This window comes from Mastigoproctus giganteus, chromosome 11, assembly GCF_048544385.1.
Source record: "Mastigoproctus giganteus isolate SK-2022 chromosome 11, ASM4854438v1, whole genome shotgun sequence".
In the NCBI taxonomy this organism is placed as follows: Eukaryota; Metazoa; Arthropoda; class Arachnida; order Uropygi; family Thelyphonidae; genus Mastigoproctus; species Mastigoproctus giganteus.
In genome coordinates, this window is record NC_143585.1 from 114488845 (window position 1) to 114507953 (window position 19109).

At 37.8% G+C, this 19109-nt stretch overlaps 1 protein-coding gene across 2 annotated transcripts in view; it reads right to left on the bottom strand.

The window, feature by feature from the left end:
- Positions 1-19109, bottom strand: part of LOC150078362 (uncharacterized) — a 399628-nt gene that overhangs the window by 138309 nt on the left and 242210 nt on the right. For both annotated transcript variants that reach the window (XM_090385439.1, XM_090385438.1), the window contains exon 10: positions 1307-1547. In XM_090385439.1, coding sequence (XP_090241565.1) covers positions 1307-1547 — 241 coding nt within the window. The remainder of the gene's footprint in view (positions 1-1306; positions 1548-19109) is intronic.

Below are 19109 nucleotides of genomic sequence, written 5' to 3' on the forward strand. Positions count from 1 at the left end.
GCTTCAGAAACATTGTTTGCAAAATATTTCAATGTTTAAAAAATGTGGTTGTCATATTTACCATAGCACAATGCTTTTGCAATTATGTCAGGGCATATACACAAAGTATGAAGAAATTTCAGTGATTTTTGGTGAAAATTTTATTATTTGTTTTCCTGAGAAATGAAACAACGAAAAATTTTAACACGTTGCTCATCTCACAGTTGTGGGATGAGAAACATGTTAATGCTTGTTGTTGTTGTTTGGTTTTTAGGAGCATTAGCAACTAAGGCCATATTGCTCCGGAATATGCAGTGGTCATTCCTTGACCTTTCCGCATCCTCCATATTTGGTGGTGACGGGCTCGAACCCCGGTCTAATCAAGAAGCGTGTGGTACGCACTGCTGCTCCTTCCCACCTGGCTACGGAGACGCCACATGTTAATGCACTGTGATGGCAAAAACTAAAGCCACCTGAAACAGTATCCACTTGAGCTATTGATAAAAGTCACCAGTGTGCAGCTTGCCATTTTTTCTGTTGACAAAGTGGTGCACTTCTGCTAGATGTTCCCCCCCACCAAAAAAAAAACTTTGCAAAAGTTTGGGGGGGCTGAATTTATTCCTGCACCACATTCACACTGAAAATTAATTCACAATTAATTTTCAGTGTCTCCATTATTTTTCAATTTCTTCATTTTTCTGAAATATACACATTTTATATATAATTTCCTTTACTGGTCCAAAATAAAATATACACATCAAATACACATAAATACAATACACAGAGCAAAACACTCCAATATGCCACAATAATAGGGTTTATAATAATCAACTAACATATGTTTCTGTTTGTGCAACAAACTGCAACACAGAGCCCCAAAACTAGGAAATTCTGAAAACTGCTAGCATTCATACCTCAATGTATATCAGATAAGTCATATACATGTATGAGATTTTATTTTGCTTCTGATATCCAAATTTTGGAGTTACTAACCACATCCAATTCTTAAACAGAAATCTATTTATTCTCCTGAGAAGTCACAAGACAAGAGGTAGTTACAACTGTGGCTATTGTTACAGCTACACACAGATCTCAGATTTTTTTTCATCCTGCAATAGAGGGAAAAAAAAAAGAAAGAAAAAGAAAAGTACCTACTGTTTTATGCAGTTGACCTTATCACTCTAGCAAACCCATGATTTTTTTTTATTTTAATTCTTTCCCTTTTTTGCAGGTAGCATATATATGTGAAAGAGTGTCAACACCTGAACAAAGCAATTAAATTAAGAGTTACATTTCTGAAAAACAACTTCATGAATATATTTCATACCAGTAACTTCATGATCTGCTCTCAGTGATGCTGATTTTTTGCTTTCTGCAATACAATTTTCCATCTCATTGTACACTTGCTTGAAAACTGTTTCCCCTTCAGGGATTGAAGGAAGATCCCGAGGTGAATTTGCATTAACTGGATAACTATCATAAGCTACTTGTTCATGGGATTCTTGTAGTTCAGCTGAATACCAGACACTGTAGCCCTCTTCTTCAAATATATTCCTTAAATGATGAACCTGAAATGCATATTTTTTGTATATAAAATGTTGTACTGAGTGTGTGTATGTGTGTGTGTTGCACATTGCACACATATACACAGTGCATGCCACTTACTATGATCAGGGATAATGTTATCACTTTTATGAAGTCCCAATCAGAAGTACAATAATACATAGAAAAAACAACATTTATTGTAATCAGTGCTTTGGTTTATGTTATTTCTTTCCATCCCCAATCGCAGTTTACAAATGTGCAGTGGAAGTGATTATGTAACATCTCATTTATAACTGAACTCCAACATATTGTGTGCACAATTACTGCTGTTGCTTCATAAAGTTTGTATTGTTGGTATTATTACTCCATGAAAAATATTACCATATCTGTATTCCTACCATTCTAACTATTTTACGGTAGAGCATCAGCCCTTTTCTAATTCTTGATTTTAATAACTTCTTTGTTTACACTGGTATGTATGTATTTAGAGAAATATGACAATTTCATTTTAAATGAGGATTTTATCAGAGAAATAGTGGACAGTCAAATGAAAGTATTTTATGTTACTTGATTTTAATGTTTTTTCTGTCCACTACCACCTTTTTATGTACATAATTCCGCTCTGCATCAATAATTAATCCTAAACAGCTACATTTTTATTTTTAGTTATTGTTATGAATTATTATTATTATTATTAGCCATATGGTGCAAGGAAGCCTGAGGCTTATGCTGCACCAGCCGAGAGAGAGAGAGAGAGAGAGAGAGAGAGAGAGAGAGAGAGAGAGAGAGAGAGAGAGAGAGAGAGAGAGAGAGAGAGAAGGGAATCACCAAGAAAGAGAAAAATGATGGTATCCAGTTTAGGACCCTGGACGCATTAACCTGTGTCCCAAAGTGATCACAATAAGCTGCATCCACTGTATATACATATAAACACATATATTTACAAAAAAAAAAAAAAAACCAACTGTTATTACAACTATGAATGTGAAATTTTATATCATTGCTCTGCAATTCTGATAGCACTGGACGGTTTTTTTTTTGGCCCAGTAACAACAACAAAAAAAAAAAAATAAAAAAAAATATATATATATATAACTATACAGCTCCATTATAAATATAAATTTTTGGAAAGTTCTATTTTTAACTTTTATTTAAAATATCTGTGATTGTAAGTATTTCATGTTTTTTATGTTTACAATATTAAAAATATGAATAAAAAAAGTAAATTAATAAAAAAAAAAATCCACGAGCAATTACCTAATTCCAGACATGCTACAGATTTTTCTAAAGTAATAATTAAAACCAAACTTAAATTCACAGATTATTATTATTTTTTAAATAACCACTAAGAATATGAGTAAAATATTTAGTTGTTATAGTGGATAGGGCACTTATGAAAAGAAAAAACATTATTTTTGTTTGTATTATAATCCTAACTATACTTTATGAATTTATGTAGCATGGCAAGAATTAAGTAATTCTCGTGGATTTTGTTTTTTCTGTATCTATACTCCTACCAACCTGATTGTGATTTGAAATAATCAAAATTCTGTGAGCTAATTTCCAGGTTTACATCATGATATTCACCACTATACAGGATGTTTCATAATATGCAGATGATAGTGCCAGGGTTGACTCACAATACGAAAATAACAAAACACATGCATATATTATTATTATTATTAGCTATATGGTGCAAGGAAACCTGTGACTTATGCTGCACCAACCAAAAAACAATTCCCGAGTTACCCTAAGAGAGAGTTGTTGTTGTTGTTTTAGCATTAGCATTAGCATTAGCATTAGTAGAGGCATTTGATGCAAGAAAGCAAGCTTATGCAGCATCAGCCAAAAAAAAAAAAAAAAAAAGTAACATAAATAAATAAAAATAACCACTTCCACTTCACCCCTCTGTTCGTTCGAAATACCTGTCCAGCTGAGCCTTAAACTTATTTAGGCTATCAACTTCCACGACAAGGGATGGAAGTCTGTTCCACCCACCAACCACCCGCTGGCTAAAGGCAAATTTCCGCACATCTATCCTACATCTGTCTTTCCTCAATTTGAATTTATGCCCTCTCAGGTGATTTTTCTGAGCTAGAGGAAGAATCCCATCAGCATTGAGCATGCTCAAACCATTCAAGGCTTTGTACACCTCTATCAGATCACCCCGCTGGTGCCTAGTTTCCAGGCACTGTAATTTGCAAAACTTAAGCCTTTCTTCGTAAGAGAACCCCTTTGTCCCATTCACCAATCTAGTTGCCCTTCTCTGTACTCGTTCCAGCAGCTCTACATCCTTCCTGAAATGAGGCCTCCAGGCCTGTATACAGTACTCTAGGTGTGGCCTGACCATTGCCTTATACAAGGGAATAATCACCTCCTTATCCCTGCTAGAAAAATTCCTATATATCATTGACAATACACCATGAGCTACTCTTGCAGCTCGTCTGCACTGCTCAGAGAACTTCATATCTGCCTGCACCACCACCCCCAGGTCCCTTTCATTCTCTACCACTGTCAGTGTAGTACCACAGAGTTGATACGCTGCTCTGGGGTTGCTGTTTCCCATATGTAGTACTTTACATTTGTCAATGTTTTTAGGAGCATTTTAGGAGCATTAGCAACTAAGGCCATATTGCTCCGGGGATATGCGGTGGCCATTTCCTGACCTTTCCGCATCCTCCATATTTGGTGGTCACGGGCTCGAACCCCGGTCTGATCAAGAAGCATGTGCTATGCACTGTTGCTCCTACCCATCTGGCTACGGAGGCGCTCTGTAAGAGAGAGAGAGAGAGAGAGTCAAAAGTAGAAGGGAATCACCAAGAAAGAGAAGAATAATGATATCCAGCTCAGAAGGTGCCTCTGTAGCCGGGTGGGAAGAAGCAGCAGTGAGTAGCACACGCTTCTTGATTAGACCAGGGTTCAAGCCCGTCACCACCAAATACGGCAGATGCGGAAAGGTCAGGGAATGTTGTAGTTGTTTGTTGGATTTATTGGTGCAAGGGCTACTAAGGCCATAATGCACCTATTACAATCTTATTTGGTACATGATTGTTACATTAAATAAAAGGATTCAGATCAGATGATATTTGTTTAACATTTTGAGGAAGGTAAAAACATCATTAATATCTTGTCGGTCTCCGAGAATCTGCTGTAAGGTAAGTTTATTAGAGGAATATAGATGTGAAGAGAAAGCTGTTTTTTGTTCTCTCAGATATAATGGGCATTAAATGATCAAGTGGTTTACTGTGAGTTGAGTTTGACAGTTGCTGCATAGTGGAGGGTCATCCTGAGTGAGTAAATAACTATGAGTTAGGTGGGTATGTCCTATTCGCATTCTGGAAAGTACTACTTCTTCCTTTCTATTGCCTCTTAGGCTTGATAGCCACTGCTTGTGATCGTTTTTAATCTGAAAGAGTTTATTGCTTTTTTCTCCCTGCCAAATGGATAGCCATTTTTTTTCTAACAGTGCTATGTATGATGCGTTTTAAATATTATGTGACTGGCGTTCTTTGCAGCAAGATCCACTTGTTCGTTTCCTATGATTCCAGAGTGCCCAGGTATCCAACAGAAAATTAATTTTTGCCTGTTTGCAAGAAGCTGCACTAACTTGATTTGAATTCGTTGTAGTAATGGATGACTGGGAGGAAATTTACACTGAAGAGCAGATACAGCGCTTAAGGAATCGGTGTAGATAATAGTTTGAGGATATAATGACTGTTTTACATTGTCTAGAGCCATCAGGATAGCATACAGCTATCCTGATGGCTGTATGATGGTGTAAATACTGTCCTCCAGAGGGAGCTGCTGGGATATTGTAAAGTTTGGTAGAACTGCAGCTGCACCAACTTTACTATCTGTCTTGGAACCATCAGTGTAAATTTGGGTAAAACTAGAGAACTGAAAAGAGTGAGTTGCATGAATCTGCTGAATACTGAAATTTGGAAGTGCATTCTTTCCTCATTTCGGGCGCCTCCGTAGCCAGGTGGGAAGGAGCAGCAGTGCGTACCACACGCTTCTTGATTAGACCGGGGTTCGAGCCTGTCACCACCAAATATGGAGGATGCGGAAAGGTCAAGGAATGACCACCGCATATTCCGGAGCAATATGGCCTTAGTTGCTAATGCTCCTAAAAACCAAACAACAACAACTTTCCTCATTGTTGTAAATGTTGGTCAACATTGGCCAAGGGTATTTGTCATGGTGGCGCAGCCATGCTAATATTTAGAATTGTTATTCATATTTAGTTCCCAGCACATATTTATGCTTTGTAATCTAATGCCACATGTTTATTCTGCAAAGGTTTATTTTGGTACAAATTATGCCATTTTGGGGTGAATAGATACTGCTTTATAGGATGATGTGGGAAACTTCTGATTTTAGCTGCATAACTTAATAACAGAGCATGCCGACGAAGAAATAGAGGTGGTTCGTGTGCTTCCATGTAGACTCTGAACTGGCGATGTACGAAAAGCTCCCAATGCAATTCAGAGAGCAGCGTGATGTACTGGGTCGAGCCATTTTAATACACTTTCTCTAGCTGAGGCATATGCAGGAGACCCATAGACTAGTTTGGATCTTACGAGCGACCGGTATAAGTGCAGCAGCATGTACCGATCTGCAACCCATGACGTAGCAGAAATTGCCCTGAGGAGATTCAGCTTCTTTAGACAGGTTGTATGAATATGCTTAATATGCTCTAAGAAACTAAGTTTTTTATTCAGAATTAGTCCAAGAAAGCTAATACTCTGTTGAAAAGTAATTGGATGAAAGTCAAGATGTAAATCAGGATCTGGATGTAAATTCTGTTTACGGCAAAAATGAATTGCTGTTGTTTTTTGTTTTGAAAGTCTGTATCCATTATTTTTGGCCCACTGAACAAGCTTGTTAATTGTGCCTTGAAGCTGCCTTTCAATGAAACACATGTTTTGTGAGTGGCTTGAGATTGCCAGATCGTCGGCATACAGATATGTTTCAACTGTATCGGGAATACATTTGGTAATTGAATTAATCCTGAGAGAGAAGAGTGTAGCACTAAGCACAGAACCCTGAGGGACCCCCCTCTTCTTGCACAAATGTTTGCGAGAGAGCAGAGTGAAATCATACCTGAAAGGACCTATTGCTCAAAAAGTTCTTGATAAATTTTGGAAGATGACCACGAAGACCGGATTCATAGAGATCGTGAAGAATTCCATACTGCCAGGTTTTATCAAAAGCTTTTTCGATGTCAAGACATATCATCACCAGGTGTTCATTCCTGAGAAATGCATTTCGGATGTTTCCTTCAGCTTTGACCATAAGGTCAAGTGTTGATCTAGTTCTTCGAAAACCATATTGATTTTAACTTAGAATGCATTCAATCTCTAGGAACCGTGTCAATCTGGCATTAATTATTTTTTCTAGTGCTTTTCCTATACAACTAGTTAAAGCTATTGGTCGGTAATTTGCTGGATCTGAATGGTCCTTTCCTGGTTTTGATTTTAACTTAGAATGCATTCAATCTCTAGGAACCGTGTCAATCTGGCATTAATTATTTTTTCTAGTGCTTTTCCTATACAACTAGTTAAAGCTATCAGTCGGTAATTTGCTGGATCTGAATGGTCCTTTCCTGGTTTTGGGAAAGCTAATACAAAAGAATGACGCCAACTGGTAGGGTAGTAGTCTTCGTCAAAGATTCTATTATACAGTTTTAGCAGAGCAGAAAGGGATCCTTCACTCAAATGATATATCATGGCATAGTACACTCCATCAGGGCCAGCAGTGCTACTTTTGGATCTTGCAAGTGCGCTATGTAACTCTGCCATGGTAAGGGGTACATTATATGGATGCTGTCGTGAAGTACTGAAATTGAGATTATATTTTTCTGCTTGTATTTTATGTGCCTAGAAACTTGGCTCAAATGCGGTTACAGTTGAGATAGTTTCAAAGGTATTCCTAATTCCTAATGTATTAGAAATATCGGCGGCCTCCGTAGCCGAGTGGGCAGGAGCGGGAGTGCAGTAGCACACGCTCTTTGAGTAGACCGGGGTTCAAGCCCCTGACTGCTGAATACGGTCGATCTGCCAGCCCGCACTGGACCAGCGTGGTAGATTATGGTCCATTTCCCTCAGCATGAATTGTTGAGGAGGCTTCCATCCTGCAGTGGGTTGATAATGGCTGCACTTTACTTTTTATTAGAAATATCAAGAGGATTGCAGATTTCTTTGCCTTTTAGAAGTATTATCGGAGTGGTTATAGGAGGATATTTTCCATTAATTCTTCAAACTTTAGTCCAAACGGATCTGATATTTGTGGTTCTGTTTATAGAGGAGGCATATTTGTACCATGTCTCTTTTTTGCTTATTCGTTCTATATGACGAGATTTAGCTCTAGCTTTCTTGAACTGTATGAGATTAGCTGTGGTTGGGTATTTACGAAATAAGTTCCAGTTTCTATTCTTCTCTTTTTTGGCATTGCTACAGGCTTCATTCCACCATATTTTTGGGTGGGAGCGAGTTTTCATGGATGATCTGGGTATACTGATTTCTGCAGCTGCTGTCATTTGCTGAGTTATGTAAGTTAAGGCAGAGTCAATGGTGAGAGTCTCAATGGTCTGAATATCTAGATGTGCCAGTTCTTGATATTCCTTCCAGTTAGCTTTGTTGAATTTCCAAACAGTTTTTATTTCAGTTTGAGGAGGAGAGTTAGTTGACAGTATGCATATTACTGGAAAGTGGTCACTATTTCGCAGGTTATCAGTGACCGTCCAATCAATAAGCGGAAGGAGGTTTGGCGAGCATATTGAAAGATCAATTGCAAAAGTTGACCTTGAGGAAAGATGCATGTACGTGTGAGTCCCATTGTTTAATAATGTTAAGTTGTGCCTTTCAAGAAATTTTTCAATTAACTGACCTCTCTTATCAAGGTGCGAGGAACCCCATAAGGAGTGATGCCCATTCCAGTCACCCAAGATACAGAAAGGTGGTGGCAGCTCGGTAACTAAATCATCCAAATCTGCTAAAGTGTAGGAATAATTTGGTGAAAGGTATATGGAAACAACTGTTACCGCTATCTCAACCATAACTCTAGCAGCGATTGCTTCTAAAGTTGTTTGCAGAGTGACAGGTCTGAAAGGAGTTCACTAGCAAAGATACACCTCCAGGGGCTCACATCTGGTGAGTATGGGCTTGGCACACCCAGGGTCCTCAGCTGGATATCATCATTCTTCTCTTTCTTGGTGATTTCCACTACTACTTCTCTCTCTCTCTCTCACACACAGGGTAACTCATTTTTTTTTTTTTGGCTGGTGCAGCATAAGCCTCAGGCTTCCTTGCACCATATGGCTAATAATAATAATAATATGCTGTATTAGAGTCGTTCCTATCCTTTCTAAGCATTATATGATGTTTTATGCTCATAGATATTTTAGGGGTCAGGTTTGTTTCCTGTAGACAAAGAACAGCAGGCTTATATTCGGTAATTAAGTCATAAACATCGTCTAAGTTAGCTTGGAGTCTGCGTCAATTCCATTGAATGATTCTATGCAGTATTGAGGATTATCAGGTGTGTCTGCTTGCTTGCTTCCGGGATGTGGTTTGTTTGCACCTGTCTAGTCTTTTTTCCCTTTTTGGGAAATTTGGTCTAGTGACATCCATGCCCTCCTCTTCTGCATGAAGTTCAAGAGGTGGTTCGTCTTGGTGTGAATTTCTATCTATGTCCATAGTATCAGTACTGGATTTTTGATTATTTCTTTCAGAGCTTGTTTGATTAACTGGCTGTTGTATAGAATTTTTATCTGGCGGTATTGTCAATGGTGTATTTACCGAATGAGTTGATTGCTGTTGGGTAGGCTGTTCTTTTAATGTAAAGAGGACTGACCTTGTCCAATCAGAAATTGAGTTGCTTGGCGGAACTGAACAATCTGTTTATACTGTTATGGATCGTTGCTTTTTACAACTGAAGAATAAGATGCCAATTTATTTAAAATTGAAAAATGTCTTTTTTGCTTCTTGGTACGGCACCTTGTGTTCCACTTTGTACTTTTGTATATTCTTTTCAGTCTGCCACTGGATGCACTCCTTTGAAAAGGCTGAATGATTTCCCTTACAGTTTGCGCAGCTTTGTATTTCAGTGGAGCAGTCTGTGTGAACATGCTCTTTTGAACCACAGGAAGCACAGGTGGTTACACCCCTGCAGACTGCTTGTGAGTGTCCAAATTTTGACATTTAAAACACCGGACTGGGTTTGGAATATAAGGTCGAATTTTGCACCTTAAATATCCAACTTTAACAGTTGGTAAAATTGGTGTTTTGAATGTAAGAATGACCGTTCGGGTAGGAGTAAGAACCCAATCTTTCTTAATGACTATCCTTTTGGCATTTATTACATTTTGATCGCCTAATTCCTGAACAATCTCCTTCTCAGATACATTAAGGAGATCCCACTTGGCTATTACCCCTTTAGAGGAGTTTAGGGTGGCATGCGGGGTAACCTTTGTGGGAATTTCACCAAAAGTCGATATTTTTAATAGTTTTTTTCGAGTGCTTATTCTCATTCATCTCCACTAGAAGGTCTCCAGATTGTAATCTTTGAACCATTTTTAGTGGTCCCGTCGCATTTTCAAGACATTTCTGTATTAAGAATGGGGAGAGCTTACTTAAAGGATTATCAGTTAAAGAATGTAGTATCAGAAAAAGAGGAACAGGGGTTTCTGTTCCTTCTTTTTTCTGCCATTTTGCATTACCTGCATTTAAGTCTTCTCTGTTTGAGAGATCTGGATCATGAGATCCGTAAGTGACAAGTCTATTTATGTCCATCTTTGTCCTTTTTACCCCGGGAGAGTATTTTTCTTCTCCCAGGTTACCAGCCCCGCCACGTGGAGGCAGGAGTGGTGCCACCAGTGACCAAGCGGTTTAGAGAGTTAGTTAGGTTAGTACAGATTATATAAATATATATACAAGGAAAGAAAGGTGTATTCCCTTTCTGGATTCTACTTCAAAGCTTTTAAGTAAAGAATCGCTTATGAAAAACAAGAAGAATAGAGACACCGGAAAATAAATATAACTAATCTGCTGAGAAGGAACGCTATGTATCGCACAAAATATTGCTTGGGCACTATATCGCTTGGCACTCGGGGCCAGGTCAGGAAATGACCACCGCATATTCCCGGAGCAATATGGCCTTAGTTGCTAATGCTCCTAAAAACCAAATAACAAAACAAACATATCCAGCTCAGGATCCTGGGTGTGCCAAGCCCATACTCACCAGATGTGAGCCCCTGGGGTGATATAAACATTCATCTGATTTTTTTAAGTGGCTATGGCTGTTTGAATTTTGAAAAATGGGTATGGAATTTTCAATGGGGGAAAAAATTAAGAATAACCATGGACATAAAGAAAAAACATTAAGAAAAACTTTACTTAGTGTGTCTAACTATTGTTATTTTATTTTTTACCAATAAAAGTGCCACAGTAATTTTTCTGTGGCACTTTTATTGGTTAAAAATAAAGTTTGGTAAAAAATTGGTAAAAAAATAAAAAAAATAAAAAAATGTAGCATTCTATTAACATGTTCGTTGAACTTTTTTTTTTGATTCAATCAATTCAGCAAGCTTAATTGCGAGTGCTGCACAAGCATGGGGGAAATTCCCCGACTTACGTAGCATTCTGCGGAATGCAACTCATACATAAGTCGGGGAGTTCCTGTACTTCAAATCCATTAAATTTGTTTACTGTGTTCATAACATTAGTGTACAAGCAAGTATACGTGCACCTGTTTTCGCTTTTAGTAACCTTAGCACAACCTACGTATTTGCTTGCCGCATGATGACCCCCAGCAAGTCTTTCAATCTCCTACACCTTGCTTTTCAGGCTGCTGAATGTGCCAATAGAAGCAGTGCAAAAATCACTTTCACCTCCTGTAGGTACTGTTAATACATTAAACTGTGTAACCCCTCAAGCTTTTCAACCCACCTAACACTGACTTGACAGCATAAAAAATATTCCTGAACTTCTTCTATTTAAGTGTATCCCATACCTGTAAAAACAGCCTCTCCTGTTAAAATTGTGCAAGTCCAAACTGATTTAGACAACTTTCATCCTGCGCTCCATCCTATTATGACTGGGCAGAATTGAAAACATTTTCAAATTAATTCCGAACTAGCAACTTTTTTCTCAGAATTAGTAGTAGTAGTTTACTTGTGCATATGTCCATTCCGATATTCCCTGTCAGAGATTTGGTAATTTGGAATCTCCACTTTTCGACTTTCCCTGGCTTAAAATCTCTCTACCTCATTGTGTCAAATTCATCTGCTGTCTCTATCATTCTTCCAACTCCACTAATCACTTGGAGCTCTTTGACTTCCTCTCTTTGCAACTTGACTTTCTCCAGTCCAACTTTCCTAACAGTGAGGTAATTTTCCTTGTTGATTTTAATGTTCACAACTCCAGCTGACTTCCATTTTCTAGTCACACCGACCCAGCTGCTCGAGATGCTGAGGCTTTTGCAATTACTAATGACCTTGCACAGATTGTTCATTTACCTATAAAGATACTGGACATTCCAAACAATACAGTCATCACGCTTGATCTTTTTCTCACAAACAACCCTTCTAAGTCCTTTAGGTACCTCAGACCACAACTTGGTAATTGTCTCTTCTCCAATGCAGCCTTTATCTCATGGCTATTCCCAACCTCGTATTGTTTGGCATTACAAGAATGCAAAATGGGATGACTTGCGAGATTTCTTTTCCTTGGTCAGATTACTGTTTCAAAACTTCTGATGTCAAAGTTTGCTCAGATCGTGTCAGCTGTTGTTGTTGTTGTTATTTGGTTTTTAGGAGCATTAGCAATTAAGGCCACATTGCTCCGGGATATGCGGTGGTCATTCCCTGACCTTTCCGCATCCTCCGTATTTGGTGGTGACGGGCTTGAACCCCGGTCTAATCAAGAAGCGTGTGCTACGCACTGCTGCTTCTTCCCACCTGGCTATGGAGGCGCCGATCGTGCCAGCGAAATTATTCTCATAGGAATGGAATCCTTTATTCCACATTCCACTTTAAAATCTTGTCCTTTATCTAAACCTTGGTTTTCCAATAAATGTGCTAAGGCTGTTCAAGAGAAGAATGTTGGATATCACAATTGGCTTGTTTCTAATTCTTCAGTTTCATTTTCTGCCTACACCAAAGCTTGCAACAATTGTAAAGCAATTGTTAATCAGTCTAAACTAGATTTTGAACAGACTAAGAATAGAAAATTTGCTTCTTGCCCTAATGGTAGCCGAGCAGTCTGGTCTCTTGTCAAAGCTATTGGCCGCAACTTTTGTCCATCTCTGCTCCCACTTCTGTCAAAACCAGATGGTTCTGTTGTCACTTCAGCCAAGGATAACGCTGACCTGCTAGCATCCAATTTTTCTTCCAACTCATGTATTAATGATCTTGGTAAAACACCTCCCACCATGCTCCATTCAATGCCTCCTGTGGTCATCCGTCAAAAAGATGTCAGAAGGATTTTGGCGAATCCTGATGCAAAGAAAGCTCCAGGTCCTGATGGTATTTCTCCACTTATTCTCAAAACCTGTGCTCCTGAACTTACTCCTATTCTTTGCTGCCTTTTTTCACTTTCTTATTCCAAATGTGTTTTTCCTTCTGCTTGGAAATTTGCTCATATCCAGCCAATTCCTAAAAAGGGTGACAAATCCCTCCCATCCAATTATCGTCCCATTGCAATTAATTCTACTTTTTCTAAAGTAATGGAGAAATAAATTAACCACCAACTCTTAAGCTACCTAGAAACCTTCTGTCTCATCAACGATTGCCAGTTTGGATTCTGTCAGTATCGATCCACTGGTGATATTCTGGCTTATGTTATTCATTTATGGACATATTCAATGGAAAAGTTTGGTGAAACACAAGCAGTTGCTCTTGACATCTCAAAGGCTTTTGATTGTGTTTGGCATAAAGGTCTTCTAAACAAGCTTCCATTTTATGCTTTTCCAACTGTTTTTTGTAATTGGTTATCCAGTTTTCTCTCTGATCGCTCACTGAGGGTGATGGTAGATGGCTCTCTGTCTTCTAATTTCTCCACTAACATTGGTGCCCCAAAGTTCAGTTCTTTTCCTCTTGTATATTAATGATCTTCTTCCATTGACTGGAAATCCTATCCATAGTTTTGCCAATGATAGCATATTGCATTCCACTTTCCAGTTTGAGAAACCTTGCCCTGCTCAATCAGCTTCAACTTCTCGAATATCCACTACCAATTCCTTAAATGCTGATCTCCAGGTAATTCTCCAGTGGGGCAAAGACAACTTGATTTCAACCCTTCTAAAACTCAGTCTTGTTTTATATCTCGCAAAAAGGATTCTTCTGCTCCTATGCTTATCTTTGGTGACTCTCCAATTTCTAGGCAAAATGATATTTCTTTTGGGGATTACCCTGACTTCTAATCTCTTGGCAAAAGCACATTAGAAATACTGCTTCCTCTGAATCTAAAAAACTTGGTTTTCTCTTTTGTTCTCAACCTTACTTTTCTTCCAAACAGCTGTTCACTCTGTACAAATCGAAAAATCCGCCCCACCATGGAATATTGTTCCCACATCTGGGGTGGTGCCCCCAAAACCTCTCTCAGGCTTCTAGATTCCATTCAGAAGAGGGCTGTCAGGTTAATTAATGACTCCTCTCTAAAAGAGTCTCTCCACTCACTGTCTCATAGATGTACTGTTTCTGTGGCATGCCTTTTCTACAGATACTTCCACAGGCAATGTCCTTCTGAATTGGCTTCTGTAATTACAGCTCTCTCTTTCAAAACAGTCCAAACATGTGCCGCCACCAGCCAACATCCATTTACCGTCCAACTTTTCATCTTCCTCGTTTATTCATTCAACTGCCGTTTTCTGGAACAACCTTCCTTCATACGTATTTCCTGAAAATTACAATCTACAGAAGTTCAAGTGTAATGTCAACAAATATCTTCTTTCATCTTCTCAACCTCCAACCCAAGCACAGTACTAAGTACTATAGGTTCTAATATGTCTCATGTTTGGGGTTTTCATAAAAAAAAAAAATAAATAAAAAAAAGTAGTAGTAGTAGCAGCAGCAGCAGCAGGAGGCATGCGATGCAAGAAAGCAAGTGTATGAGCTTATGTAGCTTCAGCCAAAAAAAAAAAAAAAAAAAAAAAAAAATGTTTGTCCCAGAGAATGTTGGCTAACTAGTTGGATATGAATAAGAAGATAGGTTTTCAAATTCTGCATGAATAGACAGAGGAAAGTTAGTGTAAATTTTTTTCCACACAGCCTCACGGAGGAGCAGATGCAAACGAAGAGTGTCATCACATAAAGGCTTCATCCAGACTTGTCAAGATAATCCTGCTTTCTCAACTGTATTGTCACTGGAGATGAATGTTGGGTGTTTCAGTATGACTCAGAAACAAAGTGCCAGAGCATGCAGCAGATTCAAAATCATCAAGGCCAAAAATCAGAGAAAAGGCCACTAAATGTTGAGGTAAACATACAAAAATAATATTTCCTCAACTGACAATTGATAAAAATAAAGAAAAAAAAAACAGGTTTATTAAAATAAAAATATATAATTAAAAATAGACTATGTTAAAAATAAAACTAAAATATATAATTTAAAGACATTAAAACACAAAGTCAGATTAAAAACATTAAATCGCACAAATGGAACAAGTATCTTATGACAGCAGGGCAACTATAATACAGAAAGATAGCCTTGCACATGTGTATAGATACCCAGTTGTGGATTGTGCTTAATGAAGAAAAGAAATGAAAGAAGGGAAGGAAAGAATAACCGAAAAGGACATTAATTACTAGATTCAGCATGGTTGTTATGACATACATTAAGCAATCTGTTTGGCTGCCAACTCTCATCACATTGTAAAATAATGGCTTCCATAATAGGACATACGTAGGTTACAATTGATGGTGGAACCTGCAACAGCTATATGAAGGGCCTCTAGCCACAAGAGATTGAAAGAACCACGGGAGATCGCCATCCCTCATTTGCAATCTCTTGTGGCCCTCTATACAGCTGTGGAAGGTTCCACCCTCAATCGTAATGGTGGAACCCACACACACATCCCATATGGAGGCCATCATTTTACAACGTGATGAGAAATGCCGACCTAACAACTTGCCTAATGTATGTCTCAACAATGCCTAAGTGGCAGTTAATATCTTCTTCTGTTATTCCTTCCATTCCAGGTGCTTCCGTAGCCAGGTGAGCAGGAGCAGCAGTGCATAGCACACGCTTCTTGATTAGACCGGGGTTCGAGCCCGTGATCACCAAATACGGAGAATGCGGAACGGTCAGGGAATGACCACTGCATATCACCGGAGCAATATGGCCTTAGTTGCTAATGCTCCTAAAAACCAAATAACAACAACAACCTTCCCTTCCTTCTTTCTTTTCTTTGCCAAGCATGGTCCACAGAGTATCTATACACATGTGTAAGCATATCTTTCTGTATTATAGTTGACCTGCTGTTGTAGGCTTCAGTAAGTTGACAAAAAGATTCTTCGCCTCAAAAGCTATCTGCCCCATTTGCTTGATTTTATGTTTTTAATCTAACTTTGTATTTTAATGTATTTAATTAATTTGTTTTAGTTTTATTTTTAACATGGTCTATTTTTAATTTTTAATTATATACTTTTGTTTCAATAAAGCTTTTTATTTATATCAGTTTTTAGTTTGAGGCAATATTATTTTAGTAAGACCCAAAAGGTCTTTTTTACAGAAGGTGAGGATCAAGATGATACTGATCATGTTTATCAATAAATAGGTTATGATTCACAAGGAATTTGTATCCAAAGGGGAGTGAGTCAATGCTGCACTCTACGTACAGGTGCTTCACTTTTGAGGTGCATTTTCCAGGCAAGCCATCATTTTGAGAGAAAGGCAGCTGGCTCTTATTGCACAAAAGTGCCCCCACCCATTCTGTACTTGTTGCAAAGATATTTCTGATTAAACATGGCATTATACGAATCAACCATCTACCCTACTCTCCCAATCAAGCACCAACAGACTTCCTCTTTCAAGGTGAAAACTTCTCTTAAAGGAAAGAGATTTCAGAACGTTGTGAACATGAACTAAAATGTAACTGCCAAACTAAACATCATATCTTTGGATGGCTTCACTAACTCTTTTCATAAACTTTTGAAATGGTATAATGAGTGCATTCAATCAGGTGGCAATTGCTTTGAATAAAAATAAAACCATTTTTGAGCTCCTTCACACTTTGTGTTCTTTTTATTGCAGCAGTCCGGGAACTTTACTTCCACACCTTGTGGAATAGTGTAGTAAGCACTGTTGCCAAACCTTGGCAGCAGTGTTTACTACACTATTTTAAGTTATACAGTCAGTCCTCGTATAGCATGATAGTTGTGGTCCTAGAAACCCTCGTGCAATGCAAAATCATGCAATATAAACAACAGGCCCTATGGGAAAAATAGGGTAAGGTGCCGACCACCCAAGATCGAACCCAGATTTGTAACCAAAACATTACCAAACACAATAAATAATCGTAATAAAATACGTAAGTATTTTATTACGACTATTACGTAATAAAATAGTGCTAATGTTTTTGCTTCTATCGTAAGCAAACTTGTTTTTTTGTTTGATTTTCTATCCAAACAGATGACAGCCGTTCCATCTCTTCCAGTTCTTTGTGTCTTAATCTAATGGATTTTTATTACATTTTGAGTTGTTCCTGCTATGAAAGTTTTTATTTTCTCTGCATTCTTTGTAATTCTCGGCTTTGCCTCATTTAGGCCTATAGCACATGCAATATCACATGGTCTTTCATTTCGCTCAAAGCGTTTCACAATTTCATATTTTTTCTCTATCGACAGAGGCGGACTGGCCATAAGCCTTACTGGGGAAACCCCGGTAGGCCAGTGCTGGTGTGATTTTGGCCATAAACCATAGTATGAGGCCACTAAATTTTCCCGGATAAGAATTTTGACCCAGTCCGCCTTGTTTATCTATATTGCTTTTCCTTTTCTCTCTGAATCTGCAGTGTCTTCACCAGGACGCTTCCTTTTCACACCTTTTAAGTATTTTACTCATTTTTATGGAATAAAACACAATTACAAAATGAGGAGGCACGCTTGGTACACACAAACAAAGCTGTGCGCATGTAGCAACTGAATAAACAACATTGTTAAGGCAGAGATACACTATTAACATCTCACATTTTACTAAAGCACATTTCTAGGGGTTACTACCATAAAACAATAAAAACAATTTCCAGTTGTGTTTCTGCTAGTGGAATCTGTTATAAACTGGTAGTAATCTCGATCTAATTGCATTTGCAATTATACCGATTGCTGGAATTGTGTTGGTTTTTACATTATTATGGTGAAATGTGTTTCCCCTTCACTGATATAAAAAACAAATATATTTTCAGAATCTTCTCTTCATTCCTATCGTGTTGCGTTCGGTTGGGGGTGATTCTGTGTTCGACTGCCATTTCTTGTAAACACAAAGGCGAATCGTGCATAAGTGAATTCGGTTCGTGTTATATAAGATATCGTTCCCCTATTTATAAATCGTGTATGATCGAATTCGTGTTATACGAGGACTGACTGTATTTACATTATGAGATAACATTTGTACTGCTATAAATTTGTAGTACAAATGTAATGTACCTAATACACATAATATGTGTGGTCTTAATAAACACTTATGGACTTCAGATATAATTATACACCTACAGAATTATATAGAAGGCTAATACTAAGTCACTTTTATATCGCTCTATAACAATACTATAATTGATAAACTTTTACATCATTCACATACTGACACTATAATACTGATGGCCATATTGTTGTTATATCATTACAGTACATGGAGGCAGTCTACAACTTTCAATTTCTAAGCAATTTTTAAAACCAAAAGTAAACAGATTAATCAATTTAATCAGATAAACAAAGGAATAGGTTCAGCATTAATTTTTATCAGAAAATAAAAAAATCAATAATTTTTAAGCAATAAAAAAAAGTCAACTTGTAGCTGACTACAAGCTGACTTTTTTTGTGAGCAGCTCATAAAAGTGACCATTTCAGAATAATCTCCAATGACATTTTCTATTTATGTATTTCTTTCCAGTAAAATAGATCCACCAGTCTTATCTGAACAGGCCGAGAATCTTCTTTACCACTCAAAGATTAAGTGACACAAGTAGAAGTCACTGTGGCTTTTGTGCTTCAACCTATTTTCAGTGGGCTGTTATACTACATCTTCACATGACAATTGAGAGTCAAAAAGACAAAGAAACTAACACAACCTCAGCAGATTCAAACAGTTCAATTCCCTTTTAGATGCAAGTACTGTGACTTCCTATCAGATTGAACTTCCTTACAGATACTCTGTGTCTGGCTATGTCACACTGAACTATATTAGTTGGTTGCAACATCTACTTTCAAGCACTTCCTTTTTCAGGTCTAGATACTATTCTTTCACATTATCAAAACTTCCAGGTCTATTTATTTAATAATTCTGCCAATAATACATGTTTTATTACATTCTACGACAAAAGGCAGATTAATTAAAGTTTCCTTTCTTCTGCACGTTTCCTAACATGCACTA